This window comes from Ovis aries, chromosome 5, assembly GCF_016772045.2.
Source record: "Ovis aries strain OAR_USU_Benz2616 breed Rambouillet chromosome 5, ARS-UI_Ramb_v3.0, whole genome shotgun sequence".
Classification (NCBI taxonomy): Eukaryota; Metazoa; Chordata; class Mammalia; order Artiodactyla; family Bovidae; genus Ovis; species Ovis aries.
Genome location: NC_056058.1, coordinates 18,617,091 through 18,636,191, shown reverse-complemented (window position 1 = coordinate 18,636,191; position 19,101 = coordinate 18,617,091). Strand labels below are relative to the sequence as shown.

The 19,101-nt window shown below is 44.6% G+C and overlaps 3 protein-coding genes across 6 annotated transcripts in view; all 3 read left to right on the top strand.

Annotated features, from left to right (window-relative positions):
- The window catches only part of LOC101119303 (zinc finger protein 555), a 25,464-nt gene extending 14,112 nt beyond the window's left edge, over positions 1-11,352 (top strand). The window contains exons 4-6 of one of the 3 annotated variants that reach the window (XR_009600828.1): positions 8,075-8,201; positions 9,230-9,389; positions 9,804-11,352. Coding sequence is in view for 1 of the 3 variants with exons in the window: in XM_060416330.1 (XP_060272313.1) it covers positions 8,075-8,105 (31 nt within the window). In the remaining 2 variants the exon portion in view is untranslated. Of the gene's footprint in view, positions 1-8,074 lie in introns of all 3 variants that reach the window. The other 2 variants (XR_009600827.1, XM_060416330.1) reach the window with 2 other exon arrangements.
- LOC101119987 (zinc finger protein 77-like) overlaps positions 773-19,101 on the top strand; it is a 37,836-nt gene continuing 19,507 nt past the window's right edge. Inside the window, exons 1-4 of one of the 2 annotated variants that reach the window (XM_060416333.1) lie at positions 773-799; positions 8,075-8,201; positions 8,508-9,389; positions 9,804-19,101. In XM_060416333.1, the coding sequence (XP_060272316.1) occupies positions 19,051-19,101 (51 nt within the window). In that variant the 5' untranslated portion in view covers positions 773-799; positions 8,075-8,201; positions 8,508-9,389; positions 9,804-19,050. Of the gene's footprint in view, positions 800-8,074; positions 9,390-9,803 lie in introns of both variants that reach the window. The other variant, XM_042250207.2, reaches the window with a different exon arrangement.
- Positions 10,238-11,178, top strand: LOC106991345 (zinc finger protein 77-like). The gene is given in 1 exon segment (XM_042250211.2): positions 10,238-11,178. A coding segment is annotated over 1 exon segment (756 nt). The 3' UTR covers positions 10,994-11,178.

Sequence of the window (19,101 nt, the reverse complement as noted above, 5' to 3'; positions counted from 1 at the left end):
CGGAGGCCCGGAACTCCGTCCAATCAGGACCGGCGGCAGCCACCCTCCCATCCCGCGCAGGCGTCGCTCTCTTCAGACCTGGGCGCTCCCGCATACCTGTGGGTTGCGGCCCCAGGTGTCATGTTTCCGTGGCCTCGCGGGCTCCGGGAAGGATGCTCTGGAGATCCAGGAACTGGCAGATATGGTGAGTTCTCTGGCCGGAGCTGGAGACTGGCTGGGGCTTATTACGACCCGCTGGGAGCTGAGGCAGGCCCGGGTCTCCGGCGCCCGCTCCTCTAGATAGCGACCCAAATCTCCCCCTCGACCCCGTTGTCCTGTCCCGTCTTGAGTGGGAGTCGGCCTGAGAAGGCGCCCTTTGGGGATCCCGGGGAGAACCGGGTGACCCGGGCAGTGGTCAGGGGCTGGGGTGAGGGGACCCGTCCTGACCTGACAGATGCAGTCATATCCCTACCAGGTAGGAAGGTGCTTTATTCCCATTAAAAAACAAAAGTCAACGAAGTCAGTTTCCAAGCTCTTACTGGTTGTATTCAGCCAGTCATGAATCTGGCAGCTTCCCATCCAGCACAGAAGGGCGCTGCGGTTTGAAAGTCTCCTGTAGGCAGAAGTGAGCGGGTCGAAGGAAGCAGCGAAAGTGGGTTTTGTCTGTGGTAGGTTCCTTTACCCTAGGGAGGGCGCGGGTCTGCCAGGCAGATCGTCTCCCTGTGCCGACCCGGTAATTCCTGATTGACCGCTTTCAAATTCCATTTCTGGGAGAGGCTGAAACTCTAAGTTCAACCAGCTCGGTGTCTTGGGACTCAGCGTAAGTGACTCCATTTGGGGCTGTGGGCTTGTTTTAATATTCCAGAGATTTGGAGTAGGGACAGGACTCCGATCTCAACATATATCCCAGGGTCTCAGACGAAACAGAAAAGGGCTTTTCTGTTCTGGGTGAGGAGGGTGAGAGCAAGCCTGGGGGATCTCTGGGGTCAGTGCATTCTCAGCCCATTTGGGGAGAAGGGGAGCTTTATTCTGCATCTCAGTGCTTCTTGAGGATGGGCAGGGGAAGCTGGTGACCAAAAAGTCAGGGGAAGGTTTGGGTTACAAGTGGGCAATTGTGAACACTTGGTCAAATGAAAAATTAAAACTTCCTAAGCATGCACTTTCATACTTTCATTCGAGTGTGTTATTGTAGGGTGCGGGTGGGGGAGTCTGTAAGTGTCTCAAAAGGAGTTTATTTTACACAAAGGAGTAATTTGCTCTAGCAAAATAATGGAACCTGGGACTTCCCTGGTGATCTAGTGGTTAAGAAACCTCCTTCCAATGCAGGGGATGTAGGTTTGATCCCTGGTCTGGGGATTAAATCCCACATGCCACAGAGCAACTAAGACCCAATTAAGCCAAAAATAATTAAGTTTTAAAAAATAATGGAACCCTAGGAGAGGGGTCGTGGGAAACTGATCTACAGCCGGTAGATCTGAAGAAGCATAGGTGACAGTCTGATCCTGAGACTGGCATCTGAAGTGTGTGTGTGTCTGGGGGTTGGAGGAGGTCTTGAGGGACTGAGCCTTTAACCTGTGGAATCCAATGCCATATCCAGGTAGAGCGTGTCAGACCCCAGTTTCAAGGGTAGGAAACCCAGCTGGAGTCACAGAGAATTGCCTGGTACGGGGAGAAACCACGACATATTGGTGACCAGGAGTCTCCAAAGAGATGTGGTCTCTGTGAGGGTAAAGAGACACCGAGGGAAGAAACACACAGGAGGGAAAACTGAGTTTTCCCCAAACGCACAAGAAGGAAGAGCTAGTTTTCCCTTTACCAGGCTTCATCACATCAACCGACCCAGCCCGTCCTCTGGGAGATTCTCCTTGCTAACTCTGTGTGTCTCCCAGCTCTCAATCTGGGACTTTTAAACGTTCTTTCGTATCTTTTTTCTTACTTGATGGGGCCATGTTGGGAGTTGCCACAAGAATGATATAGCTTATGTGTGGTTCAGGATGGTGGGTGGACTCTTCTCCAGGCACTGTCCTTGGCTGATGCAAACAGTACATGGGTGGTGATGGGTGAGCATGGCTGACCCCGCTGTGCTTTAAGCCAGCACCTCCATGGTGGAGTCGGGGGCCACGTTTCTATCCAGGAAACCTCTATTAAGGCAACTGTGGGATCACCATTTTCATTCTGTAGTACTGAAAGCAAATCAGACTGAATTCTCAAAAACTTTCTTTGCATCTCCCTGAGGACTCATGTTGAACATCTTTTCATGCATGTTTGTTTTCTCTTTTTTTGTTTTCCTTTTCATGAGCTTATTGACCACTTATATTTCTTCTTTGGAAGAGTGTCTGTTCAAATGTTAGGTATCAGCATCTCCTGGATGCCCTTTAGCATTTCATTCCCTCTGTTTCTAGTTTGCTGAGTATTTTTATCAAGAAAAGATGATGTGGGGTTGTTTTTCTTCCCTTTCTTAAAAAGCATTATGATGAGATATTTTGCATTTTTTTTTCAAAAATAATTTTATTTATTTATTTTTGACTGTGCTGGGTCTTCATTGCTGCTGGGACTTTTCTCTAGTTGTGGCCAGCTGGGGCTACTCTCTAGTTGTGTGTGCGCTTATCATTGCAGTGGCTTCTCTTGTTGTGATACATGGGCTTATTTGCTCTACAGGACCAAACTAGTGTCTTCTGCATTGGCAGGCGGATTGTTTACCACTGAGCCACTAAGGAAGCCCTTTCTAATTCCTTTTTTTTTTTAAATCTTTTTTGGCCTATCCACATGGCATGTGGGATCTTAGTTCCCCAACTAGGGATTGAACCTGTGCCCCCTGCATTGGCAAAGCAGTATTTTTTTTCCCCCTTTGGTTGTGCCGGATCTTCGTGGCTGCTCTTGGGCTTTTTCTAGTCGCGGTGAGCAGGGGCTGCTCTTCATTGCACAGGCTTTGTATTGCAGTGGCTTTTCTTGTTGTGAAGCCCAGGCTCTAATACTCAAATTTCAGTAGCTACAGCTCGTGGGCTCCAGAGTTCTGGCTCAGTAGTTGCCCATGGGCTTAGTTGCTTCACAGCATGTGGGATCTTCATGGACCAGGGATTGAATCTGTGTCCCCAGCATTGGCATGCAGATTCTTTACCCCTGAGCCACCAGGGAAGTCCCAGAGGTGATGTGTTTCACAGATACGTTTTCTGACTCTGTTGAGGTGATTGTGTGGTTTTTGTTCTTTATTAATAAAGTATATGATACCAGTTTCCCATGGATGGAAGAGCCTGGTAGGCTGCAATCCATGGGGTCGCAAAGAGTCGGACACGACTGAGCAACTTCACTTTGACTTTTCACTTTCATGCATTGGAGAAGGAAATGGCAACCCACTCCAGTGTTCTTGCCTGGAGAATCCCAGGGACCGCGGAGCCTGGTGCGCTGCCATCTTGGGGTCGCACAGAGTCAGACACGACTGAAGTGACTTGGCAGCAGCAGCAGCTTTGTTTCTTTGAACCAAATTTTTTATTCCTGGAATAAATCCCCCTTGGTCATGGTGTTGAATCCTTTTTATATCTCTCTGGATTTGGATTGCTAACATTTTGTTGAGGAATTTTTTTGTTTATGTTTATGTGGGATACTGCTCTGTAGCTTTCTTTATGTGTGATGTCTTTTTTTGATTTTGGTATCAGCATAATGCTAGCCTCCTAGAAGGGGTTGGAAAGTGTCTCCCCACAATTCAATTTTGTACATGGATTCCCAAATATTAATACTAATGGTGTTTAACATTTTTTTCATGTGGTTATTGGCCTTTTGTATATCTTCTTTGGAGAAATGTCTATTCACATTTCAGTTCAGTTCAGTCATTCAGTCGTGTCCAACTCTTTGCGACCCCATGAATCGCAGCACACCAGGCCTCCCTGTCCATCACCATCTCCCGGAGTTCACTCAGACTCACGTCCATCGAGTCTGTGATGCCATCCAGCCATCTTATCCTCTGTCGTCCCCTTCTCCTTCTGCCCCCAATCCCTCCCAGAATCAGAGTCTTTTCCAATGAGTCAACTCTTCGCATGAGGTGGCCAAAGTACTGGCATTTCAGCTTTAGCATCATTCCTTCCAAAGAAATCCCAGGGTTGATCTCCTTCAGAATGGACTGGTTGGATCTCCTTGCAGTCCAAGGGACTCTCAAGAGTCTTCTCCAACACCACAGTCAAACGCATCATTCTTCGGTGCTCAGCCTTCTTCACAGTCCAACTCTCACATCCATACATGACCGCAGGAAAAACCATAGCCTTGACTAGATGGACCTTAGTTGGCAAAGTAATGTCTCTGCTTTTGAATATACTATCTAGGTTGGTCATAACTTTTCTTCCAAAGAGTAATCGTCTTTTAATTTCATGGCTGCAGTCACCATCTGCAGTGATTTTGGAGCCCCAAAAAATAAAGTCTGACACTGTTTCCACTGTTTCCCCATCTATTTCCCATGAAGTGATGGGACCAGATGACATGATCTTTGTTTTCTGAATGTTGAGCTTTAAGCCAACATTTTCACTCTCCTCTTTCACTTTCATCAAGAGGCTTTTAGCTCCTCCTCACTTTGTGCCACAAGGGTGGTGTCATCTGCATATCTGAGGTTATTGATATTTCTCCCAGCAATCTTGATTCCAGCTTGTGCTTCTTCCAGTCCAGCGTTTCTCATGATGTACTCTGCATAGAAGTTAAATAAGCAGGGTGACAATATACAGCCTTGATGTACTCCTTTTCCTATTTGGAACCAGTCTGTTGTTCCATGTCCAGTTCTAACTGTTGCTTCCTTACCTGCATACAGATTTCTCAAGAGGCAGGTCAGGTGGTCTGGTGTTCCCATCTCTTGAAGAATTTTCCACAGTTTATTGTGATCCACACAGTCAAAGGCTTTGACATAGTCAATAAAGCAGAAGTAGATGTTTTTCTGGAACTCTCTTGCTTTTTCCATGATCCAGTGGATGTTGGCAATTTGATCTCTGGTTCCTCTGCCTCTTCTAAAACCAGCTTGAACATCAGGGAGTTCACGTATTGCTGAAGTCTGGCTTGGAGAATTTTGAGCATTACTTTACTAGCATGTGAGATGAGTGCAATTGTGCGGTAGTTTGAGCATTCTTTTGCATTGCCTTTCTTTGGAACTGGAATGAAAACTGACCTTTTCCAGTCCTTTGGCCACTGCTGAGTTTTCCAAACTTGCTGGCATATTGAGTGCAGCACTTTCACAGCATCATCTTTCAGGATTTGAAACAGCTCAACTGGAATTCCATCACCTCCACTAGCTTTGTTTGTAGCGATGCTTTCTAAGGCCCACTTGACTTCAAATTCCAGGATGTCTGGCTCTAGATTAGTGATCACATCATCATGATTGTCTGGTCCGTGAAGATCTTTTTAGTACAGTTCTTCCGTATATTCTTGCCACCTCTTCTTAATATCTTCTGCTTCTGTTAGATCCAGACCATTTCTGTCCTTTATCGAGCCCATCTTTGCATGAAATGTTCCCTTGGTATCTCTAATTTTCTTGAAGAGATCTCTAGTCTTTCCCATTCTGTTGTTTTCCTCTATTTCTTTGCATTGATCACTGAAGAAGGCTTTCTTATCTCTTCTTGCTATTCTTTGGAACTCTGCGTTCAGATGCTTATATCTTTCCTTTTCTCCTTTGCTTTTCGCCTCTCTTCTTTTCACAGCTATTTGTAAGGCCTCCCGAGACAGCCATTTTGCTTTTTTGCATTTCTTTTCCATGAGGATGGTCTTGATCCCTGTCTCCTGTACAGTGTCACGAACCTCATTCCATAGTTCACCAGGCACTCTATCTATCATATCTAGACCCTTAAATCTATCTCTCACTTCCACTGTATAATCATAAGGGATTTGATTTAGGTCATACCTGAACGGTCTAGCAGTTTTCCCTATTTTCTTCAATTTCAGTCTGAATTTGGTAATAAGGAGTTCATGATCTGAGCCACAGTCAGCTCCTGGTCTTGTTTTTGTTGACTGTAGAGCTTCTCCATCTTTGGCTGCAAAGAATATAATCAATCTGATTTCGGTGTTGACCATCTGGTGATGTCCATGTGTAGAGTCTTCTCTTGCGTTGTTGGAAGAGGGTGTTTGCTATGACCAGTGCATTTTCTTGGCAAAACTCTATTAGTCATTGCCCTGCTTCATTCCACATTCCAAGGCCAAATTTGCCTGTTACTCCAGGTGTTTCTTGACTTCCTACTTTTGCATTCCAGTGCCCTATAATGAAAAGGACATCTTTTTTGGGTGTTGGTTCTAAAAGATCTTGTAGGTCTTCATAAAACCGTTCAACTTCAGTTTCTTCAGCATTACTGGTTGGGGCATAGACTTGGATTACCGTGATATTGAATGGTTTGCCTTGGAGACGAACAGAGATCATTCTGTCATTTTTGAGATTGCATCCAAGTACTGCATTTCGGACTCTTTTGTTGACCATGATGGCTACTCCATTTCTTCTGAGGGATTCCTGCCCGCAGTAGTAGATGTAATGGTCATCTGAGTTAAATTCACCCATTCCAGTCCATTTTAGTTCGCTGATTCCTAGAATGTCGACGTTCACCCTGGCCATCTCTTGTTTGACCACTTCCAATTTGCCTTGATTCATGGACCTGACATTCCAGGTTCCTATGCAATATTGCTCTTTACAGCATCGGATCTTACTTCTATCATCAGTCACATCCACAACTGGGTATTGCTTTTGCTTTGGCTCCATCCATTCATTCTTTCTGGAGTTATTTCTCCACTGATCTCCAGGAGCATATTGGGCACCTAATGACCTGGGGAGTTCCTCTTTGGTATCCTATCATTTTGCCCTTTCCTAGTGTTCATGTGGTTCTCAAGGCAAGAATACTGAAGTGGCTTGCCATTCCCTTCTCCAGTGGACCACATTCTGACAGACCTCTCCATCATGACCCGCCTGTCTTGGGTTGCCCCGCAGGCATGGCTTACCCCATTATTGAGTTGTCTTATTTGTCTTTTATTTTTTATTGTTGTCTGGTTGTTTAGTCACTAAGTCATGTCCAACTCTTGCAACCCCATGGACTGTATAGCCCATCAGGCTCCTCTGTCCATGGGATTTCCCAGGCAAGAATACTGGAGCAGGTTGCCATTTCCTTCTCTAGGATTGTTGTTATGTGAGTTCTTCTCATATATTTCTGATACAGTGCTCTCATCAAGTATGTGACTAGCAAACTCAGTTGCAACCCTAGTTGAAGTAACTTTGCCTTCTTTGTAGCTGATGTTGTGGGATTTCTTTTTTCTTCACGTCTTGAACCCATATTTTTTTTGCTTAAGAAAACTCCTTTTAATTTTGTACTTGTTATCTTTTTACATCATCAATGTAGAGTAATTCCATATTTCTCTAAATATAATAATTAGGTTCTTCATTCTCCCTCTTAGAGTCACCTTTGGCTCAGTCACCATCATATTCAACAACTCTTGTTTGTGGGACATCTTCCTTGAATTCCAAGCACTCTGTTATTTATCTGAGAGGCCCTGCTGGCTTGACAGCTTCCTGAGGAACCAGGCCCTTTCTAACCCAACAGATGTGCTGAGCCCTGCATCCTGGATGGCCTGTATATCCTCAGTGTCCACCTCATCACAGGAGGGGTTGTGTCTCTGCCTCTGTCAGATATGAGGGGACCAGACCAGACTGCTTGTTGCTGTTGCCTTCGTGTTCATGGTTATTCAGATCCAGCAGCACTGATGTTCTGATTCCAGTTCTTGAAAGTGACAAAGACAGTGATAACTTTCGACCAAGCCAATGTCCATTTCCATGTTATCTGAATGATGGAGTTTCATTTAGCAGTCTTTACTATGCCTCAAAATCTACTATCTCAGTAAAAACAGTTCTTTTTAGTCCTGTCTCCATTAGTCCATGTCTACTGTTGCTATCACATTTTGCTTCAGTGTCCAGCACTTTCCATCACTGAGGAACCTGCATTGGATTTGCTGGTGTATGGTCATTTCCCACAGGAATGTGAGCTCAGGAGTCCTAGGAATTGAATCCAGATCCCACCTGTTGGCTTCCCCAGCCTCCCACACTCAAGGGTGAAAGGGGGGCCTCACTGACACAGAATATATACTGCTATTTCAGGACTCAGTGGTCTTTGAAGATGTGGCTGTGAACTTCACCTTGGAGGAATGGGCCTTGCTGGACCCTGGTCAGAGGAAACTCTACAGAGATGTGATGCTGGAGACCTGCAGGAACCTGGCCTCTGTGGGTGAGGACAGCTTCCTCCCTGCACTAAGTCTTTAGGGAACAGTTATTTCTTATGATGTCCTTTCTTACGAGGGACAGGGATGGGAATATGTTGGAAAAGAGACAGACATGGCTCCTGCCATTATAGAACCTACCTATAATCAGGTTGCTTTTCCATGAAAACAGTTTCATGCATTGATTGACTTTTTGTCACCCTTGAGCAGAATCTCAAGGTTCCCTAATTTGGGCAGTGAGAGAAGCATAATGGTTTTCACCCTGTGAAAGTTACACTCGTCAATAGACATTTGACATGATGATCTTGTTGCAGTTAAACTCACGCTGACCCGTCATCAGTGAAATGAGGACTGGAGAATCGGCCCATCTCATGGACAGCTTGTTGTTCTCCACTCTCCCCATGAGGAACTTTCTCCACTAGCAGGATGGCAGCCACACACTGTCCAACATCCCAAGGGCTGCTGGGTCTATGGACACAGGCCTTGTCCAGGGCCTCTGTACCTGAGATCACCAGGGAGCTCAACTCTTGGGAGGAGCAGGTTCTGGATCAGAGAGCAATGTTTGAACATACCCATTAGGAACATGACCAGGTCTCTGAGAAGGTGATGGATATAATTAACCTGGCTTCCCTCTTGGAGTTTTCATCCATCCTTGCCCACTCAAGAAGTCTTTTTGTACCTCCCTGTACAAAGGAAGGATTTGGGAAAGTGCATTTTGCCCCATTTCTTCCTACTCTCCTTCTTTGATAATATTGATCAGACATCAGTCTCCATTCTTTTTGAAATATCTCTTAGTGAACAAAGCTGCCGCTTTGACTCATTTTTCCTGTGATGGCCAAAATTCCAAATAGTCAAGGTCTTTTCTTTGTCTCCATGTCTATTTTTCCTTATAAAATTGGTTTACATTTTTGAATCTGTATATGGAAAGTGATCTACATATGGTTTCTTTTCTTTCCCTTATCCCACTGTTTCTTTCCTGAGAATTTAGTTACATTACCAATTGTTACAATTGTTACCAATTGTTCTTGCCTTCAAGTTAAAACCAGATCAAGTACTTAGTGTGATATTTTGAAGAGTGAACTGTTCAGTAAAGAGAAAAAAGTAAGATTCTCAAGAAATGATTCCTGGTCTGTTTTTGGAGAAAACTGGATGTTTCTTGACATCAGAGGTCACCAGACCCTAGAAAGGGATTGGAGGTGAGTGGCACTGCCAGTGGGGGCAGGGGGATACCTGCAGCCTGTTAGACTCACCTGAAACTAAAGGAAAGGTGTAAACCTAGCTAACCAAATTTGTACTTAGAAAAATTTCAAAAGAAAATACTTTCCTAAAAATGATGTTGCGTATATAAATCATAATGAGGTTAGAAACAGAATGATGACCAAGATACCCTGTATATAAGAAACACAGAAAATGTTGACTCTGTTTTAACACTCAGCCAGAGCATTAAATTTGTTGCACTATGTCACAATGCAGAGTATAAAAAATATGCTCATTCATTGAAAATGGCAAGTATGTAGTCAAAATAATAATGAGCAATCATTAATAAATCATTAGTGAAGAAATCACTTATAATCATTCATCTCTAATACTGTGCTTCCCATTTTGAACAGAAATCATTTGGTGGAGAAGCTCTGCATAGATAATGAAGGTCATCACTGTCTGGAAGCCCTGAACCAAATTACAGATCTTACTCTGCGTAAAGGATATTGGCCTGGAATTCAGCCCTGTAAATGCACTAAGTGTGGAAAAGCCTACAGGGGTTGTTCTTTCCAAAATCAGCAGAGATCTCTCCCTGGATACAGACATTATCCATGTGAGGAATGTGGGGAAGCCTGCAGCTATGTCTCATGCCTAAGCCCTCCTAGGGGAACAGACGTTGAAGGGGAACCCAATAAATGTCAGGATGCTGGGAGAACATGTAAGAGATGTGTGAAGATGTCATGGTAGTAAACGGTCTTCAGATTGTAAGAAATCTGGAAAAGCTCTTGCTTTTCCCTCACTCTTTAAGGGACATGAGAGAGGTCAGCATGGACAGAAAACCCACATGTGTAAAGTCTGTGGGAAATCCTTTACCTATCATTCGTACCTTGCATGGCACATGAGAACTCACACTGGAGAAAAACACTGTGGGTGTGAGGAATGTGAGGAAGCCCTCCGATATTCCTCATCCCTGGTTGGACACATGATGGTACGCACCAGTGACAAACCTTATATGTGTAAGAAATGTGGAAAAGCCTTCAGTTGTCCCAAATACTTCAGAAGATACATGAAAACACACAGCAGCATAAAACCCTACGAATGCACAGAATGCGGCAAAGCTTACAGCTCCTCCTTATCCCTCAGGGAACATGTAGGAACACACAGTCAGGAGAAGCCCTATGAATGCCAGCACTGCTGGAAAGCCTTCAGGCATCAGAGATATTTTAAAAAGCACGTGAAGTTGCATAATGGAGCAAAGCCCTATAAATGTACAGAATGCGGCAAACCCTACAGCTGCTCCATGTCCCTCCGGGAACATGAGAGAACACACACGGGGGAGAAGCCCTTTGGATGTCCACTCTGTGGGAAAGCCTTCATGCGCCAAGCCTCCCTTCACGGACACCTGAGGACACACAGCAGGGAGAGAGCCTACACAGGCACGCAGTGCCAGAAGGCTTTCCGTTGGCCCTCCTCCTTAAGGAAGCATGTGTGAATGCACAATGAGGAGAAGCCCTACACATGTCAGCAGTGTGGGAAAGCCTTTTGGTACCCCACAAACCTGCGAGGACACATGAGGACACACAGCGGGGAGCAACGCTGAACACCTGGCCTCTGGGAGAGACTTCGTTTTCACTTCAGACTTGGAATGCAAGCAGCACCCTGGAGCAGAACCTTGGGAATGGGACGCTGTGGGAAGACCTTCAGTTCTTCACTTATTTCATACACAAAACCTCAGGGCATGACAGAAATCTCTTAATGGATATAAATATGGTTTTCCCTTCCTAAGTGCCTTGTCTTTGATAAGGATCCCAGGGTATTCATTCATGTTCTAGTTCATGTTGCTAATCTGAACACTTAAGGTAACTATCCCTTTGTCTCCTTCATCTGTACTAGTTATATTTCATTACCTTTGATTTTACATCATCATGCAGTCATATAAAGTTTATCTCGTTTCTGTTACAATGTCTTTTGGGTGAGAGGACTATGTCTCTTGGCTTGGGAGAATCTTAGTTTTCTAACCAAGCATGGTATCCGTGCCTCTGCAGTGAAAGTGCAGAGTCCTAACCATTGGACTGCCAGAGAATTCCTGTTACGATGTATTTTAAATTTTTATTTATTTATTTATTTTTGACTGTGTTGGGTCTTCATTGCTGTGAGAGGGATTTCTCTGGTTGTGCTGAGTGGGGGCTACTCTCTCGTTGCAGAGCATGGGCTGAGTAGTTGTGATGCACAGGCTTAGTTGCCCCGAGGCATGTGGGAACTTCCAGGACCAGGAAATGAACCCATGTCCCCTGCATTGGCAGCAGGACCCTTAATCATCAGACCACCAGGGAAGTCCCTACAAAGTCTTTTGAACCCAGGGGTGTAAGTGGTTTTCAATTTTCATTTTGTGTGTGTGCATGTGTACAACTTGGTATGTTTAGGCGAAAAGTTTTTGATTCCTTTGTTTTATATTCCCAGTATGCTCTCATGATATGAGGTTTGTATTGTTGAAAAGTATTTCCTGGTCCACTGTTAGAGATAAAGAATTTTCTGACTCAGTATTTACTCTCCCCTAGAACCTTTATACTGAAAGTTGTGTCTTATATGTTTCTTTGTAGACAATGGATACCATACCATATCTTTGTAGACAATGGATACCATACAGATATGGAAGGTCTTAAAGGACCTTCTGTCTTGCCTGGTAATGTTTGTAATTTGGCCTCTGCTCATTGTCCTTGACCTTGGTTAGAAATTGGACACAAAACACTGAGTTAAGAAGAATGACTTGTTGGCAGGGAGATGAAAGCTGCTCTCTAGATGATTCTACTGAACTGTGTTGTCATCTTGGGTAAGGTGGGAAACTATATCCAGAGTGCTTCTGTTAGTGATTGTGAGTTAAAGTTCTTGAGAAGAGGAAGATGCATGAAGTCTGGAGCTGGAGTGAGGAAGCCATGGTTCTCAGCTCTTCTGTACCCTCAGGAGACAGAGCTGCAGGGCAGCCTGGTGGCCTGAGCTCCAGCACTGCTTTCTCACTTCTGGCTCTGCCTGTGTGGAACAGCCTGAGTCAGACACATGTTTGATGTTAGTTACCTGCTGGGCAGTAGTGTGGACTGTGCTCAGCAGTGTGGACAAGGCCCCTCATCGTGGGTCCTCTTTGGTTTTCAGGTTCACACAGTTCCCTGCATGTTCCTGTGGCTCTTTGGGGCCCATCAGGCCACTTCTTCAGGCTTCCAAAGATCCCTCAGTAATTTTCTCATATCATGTGGTCCTCTTCATGTCCAAGGATTCTCCTAATTACATGATTTCTGTGGGAAGCATCTTGTTCCTCTAACAGTGGATGTTTCCTACCTCTACCCATTGCAGATGTAATATGTCAGCCACAGATGTAGGAAACCTACTTCCCTAGTTGCATTATGAGAGGCTGTAATGACCCTGCATTTCTTGCTCCTCAATACTTCCAAGACTGAGATAAGCTCCTGTGAATATATGTAGCAGTTTGTGGTGTTTTCTCTTACAGGGGTCTGCTCTCTAAATGATTAGACTAGTATGTTTAATTAGCCCATTTTTATATGTGATTTCCCATTGCTTTGTATGTGGTCACCCAGGGTGTGATTTAAAACAATGTGCATTGAAAATTCAAGTTCAGGAACTTCTCTGGTGGGCGAGTGGCTGAGATTCTGAGCTCCCAGTGCAGGGCGCCTGGGTTTGATCCCTAGTCAGGAATCTAGATCCCACATGTCACAATTAAAGATCCTATGTGCTGAACTAAGACTTGACATAGCCAAATAAATAATTTTTAAAAAAATAATCTGATTTAAAGTGTTAGAGGGGTACCTACTGAATGCTTATTTGGAGGCTGTTAATCTGTACCTGCTTGTTTGGAGGCTGTGAATCTGTACCTGTCTTGTGTGCTTTTAGGGGCTGGCCATGTGTGGCCACAAGAAGGGGATCCTGGAAGGCCCAGGAAAATCTTACTGTATTCAGGGCCTAGTGACATAATCACTGTGCAACAAGACAGGGGTGTCACTCGGGGAGCACCAAGACAGCTATCTCACTTGAGCCACAGAGGAGCAGAGCATACAAGGACCCAAGGGCAAACATCTGTATTCGTCAGGGGCGTAATTGTTTGTTTGAGCCTAAAGTGCATGGCATAGGAGGGATATTCAATATCTAGCATCAAATTATGATTGTGGGAAATAAAGGCTTAATTGGAGTCAGGACCCTTAGAAAATGGAAGAGAAAAAGGTGTTTGCTTTGAGGACTTGCTTGATTGACCTGCCTAGTGATCACAAGCTCCTCACTGGTTGCCCAACAAGCCCCTCTGCACTGGCCCGTCTGTGTGTGATGGCTCCAGACCCTGAGAGTAATTTGTTTCTTCACTCACTAGTACCTTCCAAACATCATACAAGTTAGGCTGTTGGTGAATTCTAGCCTGAAATCATAGAGACGGGGATTCTGAGAAATATACCTCCCAGTCACATGCACAATGAAAAAAACAATCCAGCACAAACATATCTACCTACTGGTTTCATTGACCTTTCACAATTGTACCAAGAAATGTAGCACAGTGATGGGGTGAGAGGACTTCCCTGGTGGCTCAGACAGTAAAGAATCTGCCTGCAATGCAGAGTTCGATCCCTGAGTCAGGAAGATCCCCTGGAGAAGGAAATGGCAACCCACTCCAGTATTCTTGTCTGGAGAATCCCATGGACAGAGGAACCTGGTGGGCTACAGTCTGTGGGGTCACAAAGAGTTGGACATAACTGAGCAACTCAGCATGCACTCATGAGGGGGTGAGAGGGATATGTAGAAGATTTCACTGATTCATTCATTCAATCTCTCCAGTGAATATTATAACAGAAGAGTAAACTATTTCAGCTAACACTGGCAGTTGATACCTAAATAGATTATTAAACTATATACAAGGACATGTATGTACTGTGGCCAGCACAGCTGGTAGGGATCAAAAGTGGTCGACACAGTTTGGAAAAAAGAAACTAGAGACAGAATTAAAGTTTTGAAGATGGGAGCGGTGGACTCGAGACCTCTAGGATCAAGAGCCTTGTTCCTCAGAGCCACATCCCTTTTATTTAGTGTTTGGCAAGCAGGAAATATCTGTTGTGCCATGGTAAAAATCAGCTTCCTGTGTCCCTGGTCACATCTCCCATTTTATTGATTACTTTGAACTACCTTTGTTATTTTTTTGTATGAAGGGTATCACCCAGCTGGAGGTCATAGACCCACATATGCTTTGGGAAAGCATCTTGGTATGTGCACAAGCAGCGTTCTGAACTTGTGCTGACCCAGCATTCCAAGCTCCATACTGTTCTTCCTTAGCTTAGCAGGGCATGATGACTCCAAGTAATCAACCCGATGTACTTTTGTTTGGATTATACTTAATTGTTGTATCTTGCTTTTATTTTCCCATAGTGATTTTCTCATGGCTTAGCCAAAGCAACAGTGGCTGACTATTAACCCCTGCATGTATGCATATATACTGAATTCAGTAATGTCTCCTCTCCCCCCTCATCACTACCAATTTCATGTCCACCTGGAATCTCTCATACAACCTGTGGATTTAAAAGATATTCACAACCTAAAAGTTGTGAGTTATGTTTTACCCAGAGGGAATTTTAGGGACTTAAGCCCTGGAGGCAGCATCTCAAGGAAGCCTGAGAGAACTGCTCCAAGGAAGTGGGAGGAGGAGCCAGGTTATACAGAAGTGTTGTAACAAAGGGCAGGTAGTCAGAGCATCAAAAACTGGCTGTTAGTTGAAGAAAATAAAATATCCCAAGTTAAGAAATTTAGCACTTTTCTATGTACGGGAATATGCAAAAGTCTGGGCTCACTGAAATCATTCCTTTGATATGCATGTCAGCTACCTGGCGCCAGTATCCTGTGTTTTCACATCCTGAGTTCCTCAGGGCTCACCGTGGGGGAGTGGATGCAGTCTGATGGCTGATAGATGGCAGATACTCTTCTTCCTGATTTCCTTCAGGTTCAGTGGCTCTCATTGGTGGGCTGCAATCACTGATGACTGACACCCTTGTTTACTGATACGATAGGAAATATTCCTTTTCTCAAACCTGATTTGGAAATAAGATCTGTGCAGATGTAATCAGGGTGTGGCCATAATGGATTGGAGTACATCATAATCCAGTGATGTGTATTGGGACACAGACACCTGCCCAGGAGACAGACATGTCTTAGCCATGTAAAATCAGAGCAGAGGTTGATGTGATCTTCCTTTTATTTATTTATTTATTTTTGGCAGCACTGGATCTTTGTTTCTTTTTGCACAGGCTTTCTCTAGTTGAGGTGAGCTGGGTCTGCTCTTCATTGTGGTGCTTGGGCTTCTCATTGCAGTGGCTTTTACTGTTCTGGAGAACACGCTTTAGGACCACAGGCTCTAGGTACATGGGCCTCAGTAGTTGCAGCACATGGTCTCAGTAGTTACAGCTCTCAGGCTGTAGAGCATGGGCTCAGTAGCTGTGGCACTCTGGCTTAGTTACTCCAAGCCATGTGGGATCTTCCCAGACCAAGGATCGAACCCATGTCCCCTGCATTGGCAGGTGGATTCTTATACACTGCACCACCAGGGAAGTCCCCGGTGTGATCTCTCTACAAGCCAAGGCATGCAAAGGATTGTTGGCAGTCTCCAGAAACCGGGAGATATGCCTGGAACAGGTTCCTCCTCAGAGCCTCCAGAAGATCCAGCCCTGCTGACAACTTCATCGGGTAGGTCCAGCCTCCCAAACCATGAGAAAATAAATTATTGTTGATTTCAGCCCTGCTGTTTTGGGCGGCCTAGGGAGACTAATGCAGTTCCTAAGGCGGGAGTGGGCCTTGGGTACTTGAGGGACAGGGAGATGCCAGTGTTTCTAGAGGAGAGTGAAGTGGAGGCAAGAACAGCAGAGGCAAGAAGAGAGCACTGTGTGTGGGCAGGCTCATGTCCTGATGCCTGGGACTGAAGGCACTAGCAACGCAAGACAAAATAGATAAATTGGACTCCATGAAAATTAAAATGTTTTGTGCATCAAAGGACACTATCAAGAGAGTGAAAAGATACCCTACAGAATGAGATAACCCATTTTTGAATCATATATGTGACAAGGTTTTATTATCCAGAATACCTGAAACAACTTTGTATAACAAAATGCCAGTGATTCAGTTAAAAAAAAAAAAAAGGGAAAAGAACTTGAATGTACTTTTCTCCAAGGGTAAGTGAAAGTGAAAGTCGCTCAGTCATGTCTGACTCTTTGCAACCACATGGACTGTAGCCCACCAGGTTGCTCTGACCATGGGATCTCCAGGCAAGAATACTGAAGTGGGTTGCCATGCCCTCCTCCAGAGGATCTTCCTGACCCAGGGATCAAACCTACGTCTCTCATGTCTCCTGCATTGGCAGGAGGGTTCTTACCACTAGTGCCACCTGGGAAGTCCCCTAATCATTATACTACCAGGGAATTCCCAGACAGAATATATTTTAGTGGTGACCAGATGGTAGGATTGCCAAGGCTATACTGGTCTTACCATTTGTTTTTAAATGAATATACAATTCACATTCTGTAGCAGTTACCCTCTTAAGAGTGAAAGTCAGTGGCTTTTTGTACATGGCATAGCTGTACATCCATTGCTATACAGTCTTAGAAAGGTAATGGAGCTGTTCACATTTCAAAATTTGCAGACTGACTAAAAGCTGATATGATATGGATTTCCCTGCAGTATAACACGCCTACCTGAGGATTGTGATATCTCAGTGACACAAGGTTGGTAACCTTACATTGGACATACAGCAATTAAAAGCCAAAATTATTAGCATGCAACATGCATCTTTAAGCTGTAACCCCAAACCAAAACCTTACAAGGTATAACTGATGGACTAAAAGCACTGAATCCTTTGGACTGGATAAAAGGCATAGGTGGCGGGCTTATAGGCACTCATATCTTTTTGCCGCTTTTAAATAATCTTGTGTTTAGTCTTCAGATGCACAAGAAAAGCCCTCAGAAAATTAATGAAGAAAGAAGTGGCCCAGTCAGCTTACCTACTGTTACAAAAACAAAAAGGGGGAAATGTGGGAAACATTATCCAGATGTCTTTACAAATGAGAAAAAATAACAGGAAACAGCAACAAAAAATAACCAGAGTACATGCTCTGATTGGCTGGGGTCAGAGTGACCTGAGCAGATGGAGAGAGAGGAGTGCAGACTTAGCAATGCCCGGTCAGCACAAGTCAGAAAGCTGCTTGCACACGCACTGATTGTTTCTCTGATGTTCCTGCGGGGATCTTTGCTCCCAGCCATATGGTGCCCTTTGTACAGAAAATAACATCGAAGTTCAAAAGGAAAACATTAACTGGGGACATGACTGGGAACACGGGAAACATATTATCTTTAAAAAACAGATACTTTCTGCAAACCAAGAAGCTCGGTAAAAGTGATGCGGCACTGAATGTCAGGGCTCTTGATCCTCGAGGTCTTGAGTTCCCCAGTACCATCTTTCCTTCTATTCTGTCTTTGTGTTTTCTTATGTTCTGTGGCACCCGTCTCTCGCCCTATGTTGCTAAACTGAACTCAGCAATGATGACCTTAGTCCACGCTGTGTCCTGACATTGAAGGTCGCCAAATTGATGAAACAGATTTTCGCCTATTGAGGTCTGGGGAAGTCATTCTGATGCATACCTGATTCAAATTGAAAGTGAAAGTGTTAATCGCTCAGTCCTGTCCAACTCCCTGTGACCCCATGGACTATAGTCCACCAGGCTCCTGTCTCTGGAATTCTGGATTGGGTAGCCTTTCCCTGCTCCAGGGATCTTCCCAATCCAGTGATCGAACTCTGATCTCTGGCTTTGCAGGTGGATTCTTTACCATCTGAGCCACCAGGGAAGTCCGATTTAAGTCGAATTTTATGCTAAAACAATCTGTTTGTGGCCTATTGAACATGCATTGTCCATCTGCTTTAAATTATTAAAGTACCCACTGACCAAAAGTAAAATGTGTTTTAAAAATAAAGATTAGGGGCTTCCCTGGTGGTCCAGTGGTTAAGAATCTGCCTTGTAAGGCAGAGGACACAGGTTCAGATCCCGCATGCCCAGGGGCAACTAAGCCCAGGGGCCACAATTAGTAAGCCGGGAGTGCCCTAGAATCCACGCTAAACAAGGATGCCACTGCAATGAGAAGCCCTGGAACTGCAACTCGAGAGTAGACTCCACTTGCGGCAACTAGAGAAAACCCGCAAACTCCAAGGAAGACACAGCACAAAAATAAAAATACAACAATACTTTGTTTTTTTTTTTTCAATGAAGATTAGCTGCATCCCTTCCTGGGGCATCAGTGCTGGTCCTCCTTCAATGATAGGACTGTTTGCTTTTTGAAATCTTGGAAGAATGTTTCCCTGACTTGTTTGATGTACTATGTTCTGACGAGAGGAAACTGCTAAAAACCGTGCTTCTCCTGAGCAGTTCCTCTGAGTTATCTGAGAGGCTGTCTTAAGTGCTATGGTTTTCAGTTTGGCCTAAATAAATGTGTTTATTCGTTTAATTTTATTTCCATCATCAAAGCGCTAGGACCCGTATTTTCTCGTCCACATTCCGTGAACGGAGCAATCTGCAGGGAACCTGAGTCTGGACTTCCAGATGCAGGAGAAGGACACAGGGGAACCGCGGAGCGGACACCATGGAGGCCGCCGCCGCGCAGAACTGGCTGTGCGAGCAGCCCAAGTCCCAG